Raw genomic sequence first — 18913 nt, 5'->3', positions numbered from 1 at the left:
CTTTGGAATGTAGAGTATAGGATTTGGTGATGATTGGATATGGGATCTAAGAGAAAGAGAGGAGTCAAAGGTAAGTCCAGAGTATTCCCTTTGCAAATGGACAGATGTTATTTACTGAGATAGGAAAGACATGGAAGGAGAAATTTGGGGGGGGAGGGGGGAGATCAGATGTTAAGTTTCAGACATGTTAAATGTGAGATGTCTGTTAAACTATTGAAATGTATAGATGTATGATAGATAGATGTATGAGTGGAGTTCAAGAAGAACACCTGGTCTAGAGAAATAAATTTAGGAGTAGTCCATATATAGATGGTATTTAAAGCCAAGAGATAAAATGAGGTCAATAAGGGGATGAATATAGATAGAAGAGAGAAGATTCCAAGAACTGAACTCAGAGGCATTTTTCAACGTTTAGAGGTCAGGGTGTAGAATAGGAACTAACAGTATAATCAGTAGTGAGATAGGAGAAGTAGATCTGTGTTGTTTTGGAAGGCAGTGAATTAACTGTTTTTAGAGAGGAGGCAGGAATTTAGACAAATGCTCAGGACTAAGAAGTCATCAGTGTGTGTGGCAACATCAAGGTTATTAGTAACTTTGGTAAAAGCAGCTTCTGTAGTGTAGGGGCAAAGCACTGAAGTGGGTTTAAGACGATTGAAAGAAGAGACAGAATGAATATAGACAAATTGTGAGAGTTTTTGCTGTATAGGAGAATTGAGAAAAGTTGTGGTTGCTGAAAGGGTGAGGTAAAAAAAGATTTTTAAATGAGAAAAATTAGAGCACGTTTGTGTATCAATGGAAATGATCAAAAGAGAGAAGTTGGTCCAGGACATGAGAGTGTCCTGCAGGTCTGTAGGAGGCATTAATGGTCAGGATGGGTATAGACCAAGATTTCTCAACCTTGGCATTGACATTTTGTTTTTTTGTTTTTTAAATTTTTTAATAGTTTATTTACTTTTGAGACAGAGAGAGACAGAGGATGAGTGGAAGAGGGGTAGAGAGAGAGACGCACACAGAACCCGAAACAAGCTCCAGGCTCTGAGCTGTCAGCACAGAGCCCTACGTGAGGCTCGAACCCACGAACCACGAGATCATGACCTGAGCTGAAGTCGGACACTTAACCAACTGAGCCACCCAGGTGCCCCAGCATTGACATTTTGGACCTGATAACTTTTTGCTGTGGAGGGCTGCCCTGTGCATTGTGGGATGTTTAGCAGCATCCCTGGCCTTTACCCTCTAGATGTCAATAGCACTTTCTCAGTTGTGACAACCAAAGCGTTTACACACAGTGCCATAACCAGGCTATAAAGAGGGGCCAAATTGCCTCTGAGTGAGAACTGCTGTCATAGACTAATAGCAGGAATTTCAAGGGTGGAGTGGTTTTACGAAAGAGGTCACATTAAGAATCTGGGAGTAGCAAGGAAGACCATTGTTTCAATCCTGGGTCCAACCAGTTGGAGTTCATTTAGAGCAAGAAAGTACAGTGGAAGTTACGAGTAGATGTTCAGAATAGGAGATTTGGCTATTGGACTGAGTGAGTTCCAGAGGGTATGAGAGAAGGGTTTTAGGAATTGGTTAAGACTGACAGATGGATCTAAGAGGGATAGTATAGGGAGCCAGACAGAGATGGGCATGATGAGATAGTTTTGATTATCTCAAATTAGATTTGTATGTTGGTGTCCTGGCTTTTGGGTGGGATCAGTTCAAAAAAGTATTTTTTAAAATATTTATTTATGAGAGAGAGAGCATGAGTGGAGGAGGAGCAGAGAGAGGGGACAGAGGATCTGAAGTGGGCTCTCTGCTCACAGCAGAAGGCGTGATGTGGGGCTTGAACTTATGAATGGTGAGATCATGACCTGACCCAAAGTCAGATGCTCAACAGACCAAGCCACCCTGGTGCCCCTCAAAAAAATATTTTTAAGTGTCTGTTCCATGCTAGTCATTGGGGTATATAGTAAACAGAACAAATACTACCCCTGATTGCATGGAGGTTGGAGTAATGGATTCCTCTGGACTTTTGGGTTATTCTTGGTTTTAGTGTTTTTTTGTTTGTTGTTTTTACAAATAATAGAGCACTTGTCTAGTTAACTATCTTAGGCTAAGTTCTCAGATTCCATATTACCTTTAAGCAGTCTTTGTTCAACATTACTATGAGAACATTTAGATCTTATGAAAATAGTTTTTTTAAAGAGATTGGTATTGACTTAATCCTGTTCATTAATTTTCTTTTTTAATTTAAGATTTTTTTAATAAAAGTTTAATTCCAGTACAGTTAACATACAGTGTTATGGTTTCAGTTGTACAGTATAGTTTCAGCAATTCTATATATTACTCACTGCTTATTAAGATAAGTGTACTCTTAATCCCCTTCACCTATTTAACCCATCCCCCCTCACCTACCTCCTCTCGGGTTACCGTCTCTTTGTTCTCTATAGTCCAGAGTCTCTTCTTTGGTTTGTCTTTTTTATTTCCTTAGTTCATTTGTTTTGTTTCTTAAATTCCACATATGGGTGAAATCATAAGGTATTTGAATTCATTCTTTCTCTAACATATTTCACTTAGCACTATGCTCTCTAATCCATCTGTATTGTTGCAAATGCAAGATTTCATTCTTTTTGTTTGACTAATCCATTGTATATATATACCATATCTTCCTTGTCTGTTCATTTGTTGGTGGACAGTGGGCTCTTTCCATAATTTGAATATTGTAAATAATGCTGAGTAAACATAGTGGTGCATATATCCTTTGGAATTAGTGTTTTCATATTCTTTGGGTAAATACCCAATTGTGCGATTACCGGATCATATGGTAACTCCTGTTCATTAATTTTTTTTAAATAGTTTATTGTCAAGTTGGTTTCCATATAACACCCAGTCCTCATCTCCACAAATGCCCTCCTCCATACCCATCACCCCCCCTTCACCTGTTCATTAATTTTAATGCAGTTTCTAAATGTGAAAAAACTATAACTGGGATATCATAAATTGTTATGTCTTTTTTTTTTTAATTAAAACTGCTGCTTTTGAAGCTTCCTTGGAATTTTTAACATTCTTAGTAATTATTCCCTTTACCTCCACAAGATGGAGTAAAAGTTCTAGATAGGAATGGTTAACCTGAAATTGGAGCTTGCTTTCTTTTTTTTTTTTTTAATATTTTTTTATTTATTTCTAGGAGAGAGAGAGACAGCGTGAGCAGGGGAGGGTCAGAGAGAGAGGGAGACACAGACTCTGAAATAGGCTCCAGGCTCTGAGCTGGCAGTCAGCACAGAGCCCGACGCGGGGCTCGAACCCATGAACCGCGAGATCATGACCTAAGTGAAAGTCGGACGCTTAACCGACTAAGCCACCCAGGCGCACCTGGATCTTGCTTTCTATATTAAATATCTTTGTCTGAAAATCTGGAACACTGATAGTATTTATATATTTAGACCTTGGAAATGACTGAAAATTCAGACAGCTTCCCTGTGTGCCAGAAAGATTGTTGGCATTTAATATAGGAAATATACTCTTCTAGTGAAAAGCCTTACAGTGCCCCTTCCTTTTACTGGGATATAAGAAGCACAATTAATAATACAAAGTCATGTTTACTTTTTATTATACCTTGGTTATCGGAAGGGTGGATATAATTGTTTGCGGTGAGTAGTTCCCATTGAGCAAAGGGAGACGGGCATTATTTCATCTTAGTATCTTGTTCTTTACTTGGGCTTTATTTTTTCATATCTTAGATGCCCTTTTTGTGTCTTTGGTCTCTGCTACTGACTCTTAATATTTGAAACATTAAATCACAAGTTATACTAATATGTAAAGGGTTTTTTATCTACTTAAAAAAAGGAAGTAGTTTCCAAATACATACTTTTAAAAGATTATTAGAAAAGCATTTTAGAAGCACTCATTTTTTTTAAAGATGTGTGATTACAGTATAATGGATGCCTAAATGCAGTTCAAAGTTTTATGCTTTGAAGATTGATGCTGTGTTGATTCTGTAGTCTTTATTAACACAAAACATCTTGGACAGCACTAAATTGGATTAATTTTAGGCATTTGCCTGAAAGTCAAGAATAATGTAAACTTTTACTCAATCTAAGTTGTTCATAGGAAGCTTTTACTAAAGGTGTGTAGACTATATAAAAGCCGAGAAATCATCCTTGATTTCATTCATTTTTAAAAATGAGATCGTTTGAGTGTATTTCTGTATTCATTGCTATTTCTGAACTTGGATTAAAATTTTATTTAAGGGAGGGGCACCTGGGTGGCTCAGTTGGTTAAGAATCTGACTCTTGTTTTTAGTGCTCTGATTTTTTAAAAAATTTATTTATTTATTTTGAAAGAGAGAGAGAGCATGCACTATTGCAGGAGGGGTAGAGAGAGAGGGAGAGAGAGAATCCCAAGCAGGCTCTGTGCTATCATTGCAGAGCCCAACACAGGGCTTGATCTCACAAACCATACGATCATGACCAGAGCCAAAACCAAAAGTCGGACGCCTAACTGACTGAGCCACCCAGATGCACCCCAAACATCTAACTCTTGATTTCAACTCAGGTCATAATTTCACATTTCATGAGTTCAAGCCCATGTTGAACATGCCATCAGCGTGGAGCCTGGCTTAGGATTCTGTCTCCCCCTCTCTCTGCCCCTCCCATGCTCTCTCTTTTCTCTCGTAAAATAAATAAGTAAACTTAAAAAAATTTATTTAAGGGAAAGAAGAGTATGTATTACTTACATTTACTAATCTAGCTTTAGGTTGCTACCATTTTTTCCCCTTACAGCGCACTTGCTTAGTACATAAGATTTTGAGACATTTATGTTTATGATGGAGCATTGTAGAAAGATTTTCTTTTTCAATTAAATGTTTCTTAGAACTATTCTAAGTTAGGTTTTTTTCTTTCTTTTGTCTTAATGTCTTCACTTATTTTTCTTTTCTCCCTTCTTGTCATCAGTGACCAAAGTTCAGAGTTTCTAAAAACAGTGCTATCTCACAGAAATGAAGTGTAAACTACAGATGTAATTTTAGATTTTCCCATAGCCACATTAAAAACATAAAAAGAAATAGATGAAATTTATTATAATATATTTTACATAACTATAAATCCAAATTATTAGCATTTTTTTGTTATTGAAATTTTGTGTGGCAACTTCTTTTTTTATAATTTTTTTTTTTTTTTAATTTACATCCAAGTTAGCATATAGTACAACAGTGATTTCAGGAGTAGATTCCTTAATGCCCCTTGCCCATTTAGCCCTTCCCCCCTCCCACAACCCCTCCAGTAACCCTCTGTTTTTTCTCCAGATTTAAGAGTTTCTTATGTTTTTGTCCCCCTCCCTTTTTTTGTATTATTTTTGCTTCCCTTCCCTTATGTTTGTCTGTTTTGTATCTTAAAGTTCTCATAGGAGTGAAATCATATGATATTTGTCTTTCTCTGACTAATTTCATTTAGCGTAATACCCTCTAGTTCCATCCACATAGTTGCAAATGGCAAGATTTCATTCTTTTTGATTGCCGAGTAATATTCCATTGTATATACATACCACATCTTCTTTATCCATTCATGGACGTATGGACTCTTCCCATACTTTGGCTATTGTTGATAGTGCTGCTATAAACATTGGGGCGCAAATTATTATCATTTTAATACGTAATCAATTTAAAAGTATTTCATACTCTCTTTATATATTAAGTCTTAAAAATTTGGTGTATTTTGTACCTGTATTACATCTCAATTCAGACTAGTCACTTTCCAGACAATCAGTAGCCACATGTGATCAGTATCAATTGTATTAGACATCCTGCTTCTAAATCGTTACGTCTCAAGTTCTTTACTCGTTTAGAGAATGAATAAATTGTAAATGTTGCATATAGTCAGCGGTGTATCTCTAGGAGTTTTTCTAGCCCATGATTCCTAGAGTAAGAAGGAATTTTGCTTTAATAAGAATGAACTAGCTTATCAGAGTGTCACTGGCATTGCTGAATCTGTACAGAATACCTTGGCATCTGAATTAGGATATATTAGGTAGTGCTGTTCAGTATTAAAGAACCCTTGAACCTCCACGTATTAAAATAATAAATATCTATTTTTGTTCACAGTATTCTTTGTTTCATGTCCAATGTGGATGCGCAAGGAGGAACTCCCAAATTAAGGGTGATGAGGCCCCATCTCAACACGTACTTTCACAATCACTGTGGCAAGGGGCAAAAAATTGTGGATTGTATTCATTTTTGTGAATAAAATTTTAAGATTTTTATCAGGGAATATTTCATACAAAAACACAAAGTTACAGAATACTATAATTAACCCCATGTGCATCACTCAGTTTCCCAGGCAATATGCATCTAATCCCAGGCATTATATGATCTATGCATAAATACTTCAGCATTTATCTTTTAAAAAAATAGCATAATTTTATTATCATACCTAACAAAATTAACAATTATTCTTTGGTAGTATTTCATACTGTTTCTGTGTTCAGCAATTCCTAATTGTTTCAAAGATGCATCTTTCTTTTAATTTTTTTTAAATGTTTTTATTTTTATTTCTGAGAGAGAGAGAGAGACTACATGAGCAGGGGAGGGTCAGAGTGAGACAGAGATACAGAAACTGAAACAGTCTCCAGGCTCCGAGCTGTCAGCACAGAGCCCGATGCAGGGCTCAAACCCACGAACCATGAGATCATGACCTGAGCCAAAGCTGGATGCTTAACCGACTGAGCCACCCAGGCGCCCATCAAAGATGCATCTTTACAACTGGTTTGTTCAAACAGGGGTCCGATTAGTATCTCTACATTGCATTAGTTGATACATCTTTAAGTTTCTCAGTTTACAGTAATTCCTCTCTCCATTTTTTATTGCCATTTTTTGGTTGAAGGAATAGGAATCATTTTCTAAAGAATTTCCTACATTTCTGTGTTTGTTTGCTTCTTACGGAAATCAGTTTGACATGATATGATTCTCTATCCCCAATATTTTCTGTAAACTGATAGATCTAGACACTTGATTAGATTTGTCTCAATTCTTTGACAAAATAAAAGTTAATTTTATTTTACTTTGCTATTTTTCTCATGTGAATATAAATCTTAGCTCCGCATAAATGGGTGTCACCTATTTCATCAAAATGTAATTTTGTTAACTTTAGCTCTTTTTGGATCTGCTGGTCTCCTTTAAGTTGTAAAAGAGAACCAAGACTGCTAAAGACTTATCCATGTTTTTAGCACTTCTCAGTGTTATTTATTTAAAACCCGTGATTGGGGACACCAGTGTTCCAGTCTTCTAAGTTAAGGAAATATGAATATCAGAGGCAACAGGTTAGACTCTACCTGTTAAAAGTAAATCTGTTGTCTTGTATTTGTATATAAATGTTCAGTTTCTTTAATGACTACAGCACAGAATGTTCTAATTTCCCAATTTTTAATACCAGAATTTTTCTTATTTGCCTGACTGTTAATGCAAACAGTGAAAGTATTCTTACCATTATTATGTTATTTCTCAAAACATAGGAAGTTGCAGGGTATGGTTTAATGTACTAGACCCTGTATTGTTGATCTACTTTTATCAAGAGGAGGTTAAGTAGACTGACTAAAATTAACTAGGAAGCAACAGATATTGGTGAAGATGAGGAGAAAGGGGGACCCTTTTGCACTGCTGGTGCAAATGCTAACTGGTACAACCACTCTGGAAGACAGCATGAAGGTTCCCCAGAAACTTAAAAATAGAACTACCCTATGACCCAGCAGTTGCACTACTAGGTATTTATCCAAAGGATTAAAAAATGCTAATTCAAAGAGGCACATTCAGCCTGATGTTTATAGCAGCACTGTTGACAGTAGCCAGATTACACACACACACACACACACACACACACACACACACACACACACACAGGAATATTACTCGGCAATCAAAAAGAATGAAGCCTTGCTATTTGCAACAACATGATTGTAACTAGAGTGTATTATGCTAAGTGAAATAATTCAGAGACAGACAAATATCATATGATTTCATTCATATGCAGAACTTAAGATACAAAACAGATGAACATAAAGGAAGGGAAGCAAAAATAAAAACAGAGGGAAACAAACCATAAGAGACTCTTTTTTTAATTAAAAATTTTTAAATGTTTATTTTTTTTATTATTGAGACAGAGAGAAACAGAACATGAGTGGGGGAGGGACAGAAAAAGAGGGAGACAGAATATGAAGCAGGCTCCAGGCTCTGAGCTGTCAGCACAAAGCCCAATGCAGGGCTTAAACCCACAAACTGTGAGATGATGACCAAGCCAAAGTCATACGCTTAACTGACTGAACCACCCAATTGCTCCAAGAGACTCTTAAATATAGAGAACAAACTGAGGGTTGCTGGAGGGGTGTTCAGTGGAGGGATGGGCCAAATGGGTAATGGGTGTTAAGGAGGGCATTTGGGATGAACACTGGATGCTGTATGTAAGTGATGAATCATTCATGTACCCTGAAATCATTATTACACTAAACTAACTTGGAATTTAAATTTAAAAAAATAAAAGAGAGTAGGTTGTAATCAGTATATTAATCTGCTAAGACCTAAGAGTTTAATTTTAATTAAAAACTTCAAGGGGTACCTGGGTGGCTCAGTCATTTAAGCGTCCAACTTCATCTCAGGTCATGATCTCACAGTTCATGGGTTTGAGCACCACGTTGGCCTCTGTGCTAACAGCTCAGAGCCTGGAGCCTGCTTTGGATTCTTTGTGTGTGTCTCTCTCTGCTCCTCCCCTGTTGGTGCTCTGTCTCTCTCTCAAAAATAAATAAACATTAAAAAAAAAAACACCTTCTGTCTTAGAACCAAGATGATAATAATGCAGTCATGTTATATAATTTCTCCATATAATTTCTTTTTTACTCATCATTCATTTACTCATTTACTTGATAGCCATATTTTGTCCTTAGCTTATTCTTCCAAGTAGAGTTGAACCATAAAATACTGCTATTACTTGAAGGAACCATCTGGGTCTAATGCAAGAAGGAGGGGGAGGATAGAAAAAGAATAATTTTATTTTGTTCTTTGTGTGTACATTTTCTGAAAAACAAAAATTTAAGCCTCACATGAGTAAAATTAGTTCTAGGCAGAAAAGTTTATAACTATGTACTGGTCTGAATAGCTCGTAGAATTTGTATGAAAAGGAATGCTGTTATTATTGTAGCTTCCATTGTAATTTTTTTAATGAAGCCCATCAGTCAACGGATCAGAATGTTAAGACTCTAAAAGTTTAAAAATTATATTTAAGATTATGTTTGTTACTGGAAGCAACTAAGCATTAGTAGGCCTGCTTAAATAAATGGATATGTCCAAATGTTGGTCTACTGTATAACCATGGTAAAAATGAGATAGCTGTAAATACAGAGGTAGAGAAAAAACTCTAAAATACATTATTGGGGCACCTGGGTGGCTTACCTGGTTAAGCTTCTGACACTTGATTTTGCCTCAGACATGACCTCATAGTTCTTGAGACTGAACCGCATGTCAGGCTATATGTTGACAGCACAAAGCCTGCTTGGTATTCTCTCTCTTCCCCTCTCTGCCCTTCCCCCTCCTGTGCTCACACACACTCACTCTCTCTCTCTCTCTCTCTCTCAAAATAAATAGACTTAGAAAAAGAATATGTTATTTTAAAAGAATAAAATTCCTTATTAAATGAGAAAAGCAAGGTACAAAATATGCATGATGTAATCTAATTCTTTTCTTTAAAAGGATATATCTATGCTGCCATATGCCAAAATATTTTTCTAGGATGATACACAACCTTAACATGATTTTTATATATTTTTTGAAGTTTTAATCAGTTACATATACTATTTTAATTAAAATATGTAAACATTTGAAAGTACATTTTGTGTAGCAAAACATTAAAAGGAAGTCTTTAAATTTCAGGTGTGTATTTTGTCCTTATGAGATATATTAGAAAAGGCAGCAAGAATCTGTGTGGACTATTTTCCTATTTTTAAGAAATGTTATAGTTCTTAAACTGTTACTTAAAAAGGATTACTTTTTCTTAGGATTTCCATTTAAACAGAGTTAATTTGGAAGAATCTTCAGGAGTAGAAAATTCTCCAGCTGGTGCTCGACCAAAGAGAAAAAACAAGAAGTCTTATGATTTAACTCCAGTTGATAAATTTTGGCAGAAACATAAAGGAAGGTAAGTAAGAAAAACATCAGTAAGTGAAAGACTCACCCCTTAAAAAGAAAAGAAGATGTTATCTGACTTAGTGAATTTGATTTAAAAAATCAAAAAGATCTTGATAGTTCATCTACACAATGGGTAGGAGCCATAATTAAATAGTCTGTAGAGATAGATCTTTATTGCTTGATTTCTTCCTGATTCCTAGGTTGTTTTTGTTAGTTTTTTAGGGACCACTTGCCTGTTCATTAAGGCCATAGCATATGATTTTTGTAGATTTTATAGATAGTTTTTCTAAATTTTGTTGCTGTCCATTGACCCTGTACAAGGCCATTTCTGCCTTTCATTAAAACAGGGTTTTGTGGGGCGCCTGGGTGGCTCAGTCGGTTAAGCGACCAACTTCAGCTCAGGTCATGATCTCACAGTTTGTGAGTTTTAACCCCGTGTTGGGCTCTGAGCTGGCAGCTCGGAGCCTGGAGCCTGCTTGGATTCTTTGTCTCCCTCTCTCTCTCTGCCCCTTGCTCTCACGCCCTGTCTCTCTCTCTCTTTCTCTCAAAAGTAAATAAACATTGAAAAAAATTAAAAGATTAAAAATAAATAAAATAGGTTTTTGTGACAGGAAAACATTGAAGTGTGATCTTCCCTCTTTGTTCCATGTCTGCCTTCATACAGTTTTAGGTATCTGTGGAGAGAGAATGACTAAGCCTGAAAATCAGATTTATTTAAAGTACATTAAAAATAATAATTTGCTGTGTGATTTATCATTAGAGGTATAGATATAGATCCCATGTGTTGCTATGTCCCTTTAAATTTTAGGGTATTTAATGGGCTTAGTAATTGTTATAAAAGTTATCTAGTGGTCCTTATGGCTAGGGAAGTCATTCTAAACAAACCAAATATTCCTTTCTCTGAGAAAAAGAATGCTGCTCATCAACAATTACAGATGTATAATGTTTATTGTTATTATTATTATTATTATTTTGAGTATTTCAAGGATTATTGTACCTATATATGTGTCCGTGTTCTTGATATGGCTCTTCCTTTTGGCCTCATTTATGTTTCAAGAGAAGTAAGATAATAGGATTGATTCAGTCAGCTGAATCTCTTCAGAATTCCACAGTCTATATTTTTTTCCATAATGACAAAGTACAAGAAATTATTTTTACATTATTTATAGAAGATGCAAAATATTTTAAAGTTAACTGGAAGATTTACATTTTTGAGGGGGGGTGACTGAATGGCTCAGTTGGTTGAGCATCTGACTCCTGGTTTCTGCTCAGCTCATGATCTCATGGTTTGTGAGATAGAACCCCACATGGGGCTCTGTGCTGACAGTACAGAGCCTGCTTGGGATTCTTCCTCTCCCTCTCTCTGCCCTTACCACACTCTATCTCACTCTCTCAATCAAAATAAATAAACTTCAAAAAGACTCACATTTCCTAATAGAAAAAAAGGTTAAGAAAAAAATCTCTTCATTCAAATATGGAAGATTTGAATATTTTCTTTATATTTTTAGAAATAATCTAAGAAGTCAGTTGAATAGTAAGACCTTTAATTCTTTGTTTGTAAGTAATTATTAGCCCTGAGTAACTCTTATTCTAAAAATTGTACTACATTATTAGAGAAATCTAGTAATAATAATATAGATGCAAATATGCTGGGAGATTGTGTACAGTAAAACAAGTAACGTAAATCTTTCTGAGCTTCATTTTTCTCATCAACAAAATGTAGGAATGATAATTCTACCTGTTGCCCTATTTCAGAAGGTTGTTTTGAAGACAAAGTGAAAAATATAAAGAAGTAACTTGTACAGAGTCAACTAGTTATCACTGGTAAAAGCAAGAGTAAAGGCCAGTCCTGGCAGATCCTAAAGGCCCTAGTCTTAATTACTTACTGATAGTGTGTACCTCACCAAGTCTGTGGTTAGATTAGATGAGAAACAGAGATTTCTAGCCTTGTGTTTGGCATACAGTGAGCACTCCATAAATGTCAGCAGTTATTGTTTGTTAGCGCTAAGGCCAGAAGATACTGGAGACTTCAGGATTATCTAATGCAATCAGCACATTTTAACATGCTCAGTGTTATTTTCTACCAGCATAGTTTGCTGAAGCTGAGGTTTGTGCCTACAGTTGTCATGTAAAACTGGAGTGTTTTCCTCAAAATACTTTCAGGGACTTTGGTCATTTCTCTCAGTCTCCATTGGATGAAATGCGCTGATCCTTACCGAAGTGTTACCAGTTGTAAAGGCAAAGGGCTTTTGTTTCATTGCTGCTCGTTGCCTTTTCTTTTTTTGAAGGAAGCAAAGCTTCTGGCCTCTGCTAAAGTTGTATATGAAGTTGTTTATGTTAGGAACTATTTCGTGGTCAAACATATATTTATTTACAATTATTCAAGATTAGTGCCATGTGAAAGCTGCTCAATGATTCCAGATCACTTGAGTCTCAAGTCTACGCATACTACTGTTAGACCGCATTTGCCTGGAAGAAGACATCACACATTAGACCAGCAAATTTATGGCCTGTATTCTGTTTTTACTAACAGTGTTCTAAGATAGTAATCGTACAGAATTAAAGCATTTTTTCCACAATTACTTGCATGTAATATCTTTTAAATACGTGTAATTTATATGAACACTTTGATAATCTGTGTTAATTTGGTTGGTAATATTTAATTGATGTTTGGCATACCACGACCCCTCTTTGTTTTTCAGTCACTTAAATATTTTAATTTTTTTCCTAACAGCGTATAGGTAAAGAAAAATGTGATATGGCTAATGAAAATAATAGAAATAAAATTTAAGTTTGCTTAGATGTACAAGTATTATATGCATTTTAAACAAATGATACTTATAGATAGTAGGAGGATATAAAGTTGTATTTATTCTGAATGTTTTCTGCCTATGCTATATATAAAAAAATATTCAAATCCCATAGGTGCATTTAAAATAAAAATAAATCCTCATGTTATATATTTCAGAATTCACACAAAAAGCAATAGTTTAATGTCATATTCATAGTTCATCTTGTTCAATCCTGTTTCAGTCCATTCCCAGAAGTTGCAGAATCAGTTCAGCAAGAATTAGAATCTTACCGAGCACAAGAAGATGAAGTTAAACGACTTAAAAGCATAATGGTAAGATTCTGTTTGCTATCTTAGAATTATACGAAAGTAGGACATCTGGAAGGAGGAAGAGGTTAACTTTTTTCCCTCATGAAACTTTGAACCATTCATTATTTTAATAACAAAAAAGTATTGTCAACTTACATATCTTTTTCAAAAGAAATGTAAATACTGAGAAGATCAAACTTTTTTCAAAGACTAATCTGAATTTATAATCTGAAAAAATATAGAATGTGGCTTCATGTTAGAGATCTGTGTTCCACTGCTGTGCACTCTACTATGATGTGATCTGACCTCAGCGTGCGGCTCTACTGTTTATTATTTCATGACCTGTGCCAAGCCTCTGCACCTATTTCCTTATTTGAAAATACCCACTGCTCCATGGTCATGCGTCCACTTATATTATATATTAGACTGGCGGTAACCAGAACTCTAATGTAACTCTTTGAGATGGGTGTTTGTTTCTTAGAGGAGAAGAATCATTACTCTAGGTGACTCAGATCTTAGTGTTTATCAATAATCTGAGGAATATATTGATTTTTATGCTTCTGGGATCTTTTTTTCCTTCTCAGGGACTAGAAGGGGAAGATGAAGGAGCCATAAGTATGCTTTCCGACAATACCGCTAAGCTAACATCAGCTGTTAGGTAAGTAGGCAGTATATGCCCTTGAAGTGTTCTGTTGATAAGATCTATCTTGAAGGCTAAAAGTTTGGATAATATTTTTAATGATAGGAAATGATAGGTAATGGCATAGACCTTTAAATATAAAAAACTAAATTTCCTCTTTAATATGTTCAAGCTGATTTAAGTTACCTCTTTTATATAACAGATCATTTGCTTCTTTCACTAGTTAGAATTGTATAATGGGGATAATCTTACCAAGAAGATAGTATGGATGATAAAATAATGCAACTTATTTTATCATTGCTGCTATTATTTTGTTAACTAAAGGTTAAGCAGTTTCTTTCTGGTACTTGAAATACCATCAAGGAGAGAGAAAATGTGTTTTAAATGTATAGGTAAAATCATATTTCCATTAATCTGATTTTACTCTAAACCTCCAGATTTTGGAATCAGAAAGTGAAATGGTGGAATAATGATATTTGGGAGGGAGATTACTTTAAACTAAGAAGCATTTCACTTGTATTAAAGTAGTGAGTATTGTATGTGTTAAAGCGTAGAGATTAACTTTGGTTGATTAAACTTATATTAAGGTACACTTGCATTAAGGTAGTGAATATTGTATGCATTAAAGCCTAGAGATTAACTTTGCTTGATATCAGTTTAATTTGTCATTTTATCACTATTTGTTTCCTCAGAGTAAATACCTAGGTGTGTATTTTATTAAGATCTATGTTATTTTCTTGTAAATTCTAACGGTTAATTTTTAATTTTTTGATACTTGTAGTTCTTTGCCAGAACTCCTTGAAAAAAAAAGACTTATTGATCTCCACACAAATGTTGCCACTGCTGTTTTAGAACATATAAAGGTAAATTTAACCTTCCCCCAGTATTTATGTATTCTATTTATGTAGGTTTTTACACTTTTTAAGATGATTTCATATTCATTATCTCATTGAGGCTTCACTATAATACCGAGATAAAATTATCAAAGGCAACATTGTTACCTTCATTTTTTGCAGATGAGGAAGTTTAAAAATCCAGAAAAATTAGTGATTTGCAAAGGTCACACATTTAGTAAATAAAAGTTATATCTGTGATATTTCTATTATGTTGTCTCCATATTGCTTCAGTGCTGTCTCTACACTTACCCTGTTAATGGTAGACCCGTGTCTAACCATCAGTAGAGATTTAGCCACCCCTTTTACTATAGTACTGTGTAAAATATCCATTAACTTTTAGTTTTAGATGAGTTTTAGAAGAGTCTTTTAGTGTTAAAAGTTCTTACTGTCTCCTGTTGTACTGTGATTTTGAAATAAATAGATCGTATCTTCTATATGTTGTTATCATAGTTCTTTTATCTCATTACTTTGTTCATGATTACCCCATATCAGTCCTTCAGTATTCTGCTGTCCCTTATTCTTGGATGTGGAGCAGAATTTCAGTGATAGATTGACCATACACTAGGTCGTGGTTATTGTTGACCCTTGCTTTCCATGTGATATGATATATTTGAAAAAGCAGTGTAAAAAAGCCAAATATGTTTACTGCTTGTCAGAGATACTGGTAACACCCTGAATTTATAGAAAAGGGACTTAAACATTTTTCATTTTTAATGATTTAAGTCAGAGAATAGGAAGGAACTAATATAGATAGATAATGGACATTGTGCATCATGGAATTTAAACCTGTATAATTTCTTTTTGTTCCACATCTCAATATTGGTATTGGTATTGATTTCTATAGGGATAGAAACATAATTGTGCAGTTTATAGATGACTCTGCTGATATTTTACCTTTCATACATAGCATCTCTGAAAAATGGGGAAAGGCTATACAGATCTGTTTACCTGAGGTTATTGTCTCCTGTGGAGATAATATATATCATGTGAAATACAACAGAGAGCTATATTGAGAATATCCTTCAGTAGGAGAGAAAGGGCTTTGCTGGTGAAAACTGAATCTAATGTAACAAGTTTTAAAAAACTTATTGCATCAAAACAAAATATAAATTCTGGTTTATATCTATTAACCTATAATTATGTACTGAGGATCTTATCCATTAAACTAGTATTTTTTGAGTACTAGCTGTGTGCCAGGTGCTACGTTCAAGTAAGTGGACAAGTAAAAACAAATTCTAAAAAATCATAACAGTTAATAGTCCCATGTGGTCTCTAAGATTTAAACTGTTCTGTGGATTTCCTTTTACTTTAATTTCTTTTTATTTATTTTTTCATTAGTAAATTTTCCTGATTCTTACGTTTTACTCTCTGACCTCAGTTCTCATAGCTGTAATACCAGTAAAATTACCAAATTTGAGTTGTGTAAACCAAAGTAACTAATTATTATACTATGGAAAGCATAGTTTCATCCTATTCTTAAAACTTTACAAACATTATCCTGCTACAAATTTATATTAATCACTCCAAGTCAGAGACTAGAGCTTATGGTTTAAAATTTTAGCTGACGTGATTGATTTACTCAGTCATGTCTATGGAGTGACTGTGTGTTGTGCTAAGCGCTGAAAATTCTGTGATAAATAATGAGTTCTCTAGTCTCTTTGAGTTTATATTATAGTACCAATAAATAAAGTACCCAAATTAGAAAACAAGATAACTTCAGTCATTTAGGTGATATGAAAACAACAAAAACAGGGTGATATGAGGTGATAGAGAACATCTGAGAGGGCTGCCTTCAGTGGTTAGGAGTAAGTGGTTAGGGAAATCACCTTTGATAAGGGGATGTTTGAGTTGAGACCTCAGTCACAAGGAGGCATTTAGTGAAAATTTCAGGGCCAGGCATTCCAGGCAGAAGGACTAAAAGGTGCAAGGCCTTAAGACAAGAAACAAAGTTGGTGTGTTTAAGAACATAAAGTAAAATTAATGTGCGTATAGTAAGGAGGAAAAAGTGATAGACTATGGGATCAAGAGAAATAGGAATTTAAGTGTGATGCGAAGTCATTGGAGATTAATGACATGATGTGATTTATGTTTTAAATGGGAAATGAGTCTGAATGATGGGTGAGTTCTGGAAATAAGTGTGGAATTGGAAGACAGTTATTATAGCTGTCTAGATGAAGAACTGTGGGTTGTTTCTTTTTTATGGCAAAATATACTGTAAATTCTTTATGATGTTTGTTTATAATGTTACACTAATAATTTTATATGAGTTTTTCAAAATCAGTTTGTGGTAATAGAGGCCATCTGTCTGAAGTACTTCAACATGCCCCTGTGCATGACCCACGTAATTCTGCTTTAAGACCTGGTAATTTGGTTTTCTTTATAAAAGAAATTGTTCCTTCTAGGACCATTGATTGGCAGAACATTTTATGCTAAAAAAACTAATTTGTTATTCAGTGTGTTAAGTGATTTTACATTAAAGCTACACATTTGGGGATGACTGTTATGCTGTAATTCAAGGAAGACACTCTTAACAGGATCTTATTGAAAGAAACGGTGCTATAAAGGACATTTCATTTGCAGAAGGAAAATGATGTCCCCTGTAGAATACACTGTTCCTCCTTCGGAGTCATTCTAAGAAACCAATCAATCAGAACATTTTTAAATATCATTGATAAAGGAGCATGTTTATCTTAAATATTTACCTATGAATTATATATAGTTGGATTTAATAAGCTACATACTCTAAGGAATATTTTGATGTAAAAAATTCTTTTAGTATAGAAAAATTGGAATGTTTTCCATGAAGAGTCTTTGTAATGTTGACTGTCTCCTTTAAGGTATTTCTTGTCAAAATTAGCACATAAATTCTATTCCCATTATTTCTCATTACTCCTAGTTATAAAATTTCTTTTTAAGGTTTTCCATAATTACTAATTTCCAACTTTATAGTATTTACTTTTAAATGACATGTTTATTTGTACTTTTACTGAGCTACACCATCTACCTCTAGCTATAATGTTAATATAAAGTTACTAAGTATTTTCCTTCATGATCTCTTGCTCTTATCACTAGAATTTATTGACTGAGCTTCATTTTTTCACAAACTTTTATTCACCTAAGCAGCAGATATTTATGAAGAGATCTCAGAACATATCTTTTGGTATTTGTCTTCATTGCAGTTTTGCATATTTCTTCTTTGGGGATGTTTAGATAATAGCTGCTTCTTACATTTCATTAGATCATTTTCTGGAGCAGAATACTAGAAGAAAATAATTTCTTTAGAAGTTGTGGCAGTTATCTGTCAATCGGTGTTTTTGTGGAAAGCCAGAAACAGCACACCAGTTTACAACAACTCTGGCAAATATTATTACCTGTGTTTATTGATAAGTGGGTTGGGTGGTTAACTTTGGTCTAGTAGAGTTAAAGAGTAAGTTGTTGAATTCTCCTTTGTTTTGAGTAATCCATATTTTAAATATCTTTTTTATCAACTCTTTCATTTGTAATACAAATTTCATTTCTAATACAAAACCGCTTGCTTGCTCCTGGGATTACCTAAATTATTTAATTTATAGACAAACTTTATTTCAATTATTTTTGTCCCACCTGCAAAGTCAAACTTAATTAAGTACTCTTTAACAAGTACCTAGGAAAAGGAAAAGATAACCTATGTGTAAGTCATAGTGGATGAGAAATAGAAATGGCATTATGTGCTCTTTCCCCTTAATGCTCCCACCTGAAGGAAGAGCTCTAACATCTGAACACTCCATCCCGATACAGCTGGCAAAAAACAAGCTGTTAATAAGCTGTTAGGCATTGAGGCGTCATTGGTACTGAATTCTCATTTTTGTTTTCCTGCTTTTTGTAGAGAAAGTTAAGAGGTATTGAAGTAGATCTACAGACTTCATCTGGTCAAGCAAACGTGTACTGCCTTAGGTTTATACTCTGAAAAAGACTTAGCCCTTGTTAGCAATACTAGGTTTTAACTACAGCGTCTCCTTCAGGGGGAGGAGGATCCTTTCTACTTTTCTTGGGCCCAACTTCTTTATCTTTTCTAGGGGAAGATAAGTTTTAAAAATAAAGTAGGAGCTCCCTTAATTGATCTCCACTAGTCAGCACACCAAACTAACTGATGC

The 18913-nt window shown here is 34.7% G+C and overlaps 1 protein-coding gene across 1 annotated transcript in view; it reads left to right on the top strand.

Annotated features, from left to right (window-relative positions):
- The window catches only part of SCFD1 (sec1 family domain containing 1), a 97961-nt gene that overhangs the window by 27280 nt on the left and 51768 nt on the right, over window positions 1-18913 (top strand). The window contains exons 11-14 of the mRNA XM_077772741.1: window positions 10015-10154; window positions 13178-13268; window positions 13829-13902; window positions 14666-14747. Of these exons, the coding sequence (XP_077628867.1) occupies window positions 10015-10154; window positions 13178-13268; window positions 13829-13902; window positions 14666-14747 (387 nt within the window). The remainder of the gene's footprint in view (window positions 1-10014; window positions 10155-13177; window positions 13269-13828; window positions 13903-14665; window positions 14748-18913) is intronic.

Source organism: Crocuta crocuta, unplaced genomic scaffold, assembly GCF_008692635.1.
Source record: "Crocuta crocuta isolate KB4526 unplaced genomic scaffold, BGI_CrCroc_1.0 scaffold116, whole genome shotgun sequence".
NCBI lineage: Eukaryota > Metazoa > Chordata > Mammalia > Carnivora > Hyaenidae > Crocuta > Crocuta crocuta.
This window is presented reverse-complemented; position numbering and strand designations above follow the sequence as displayed.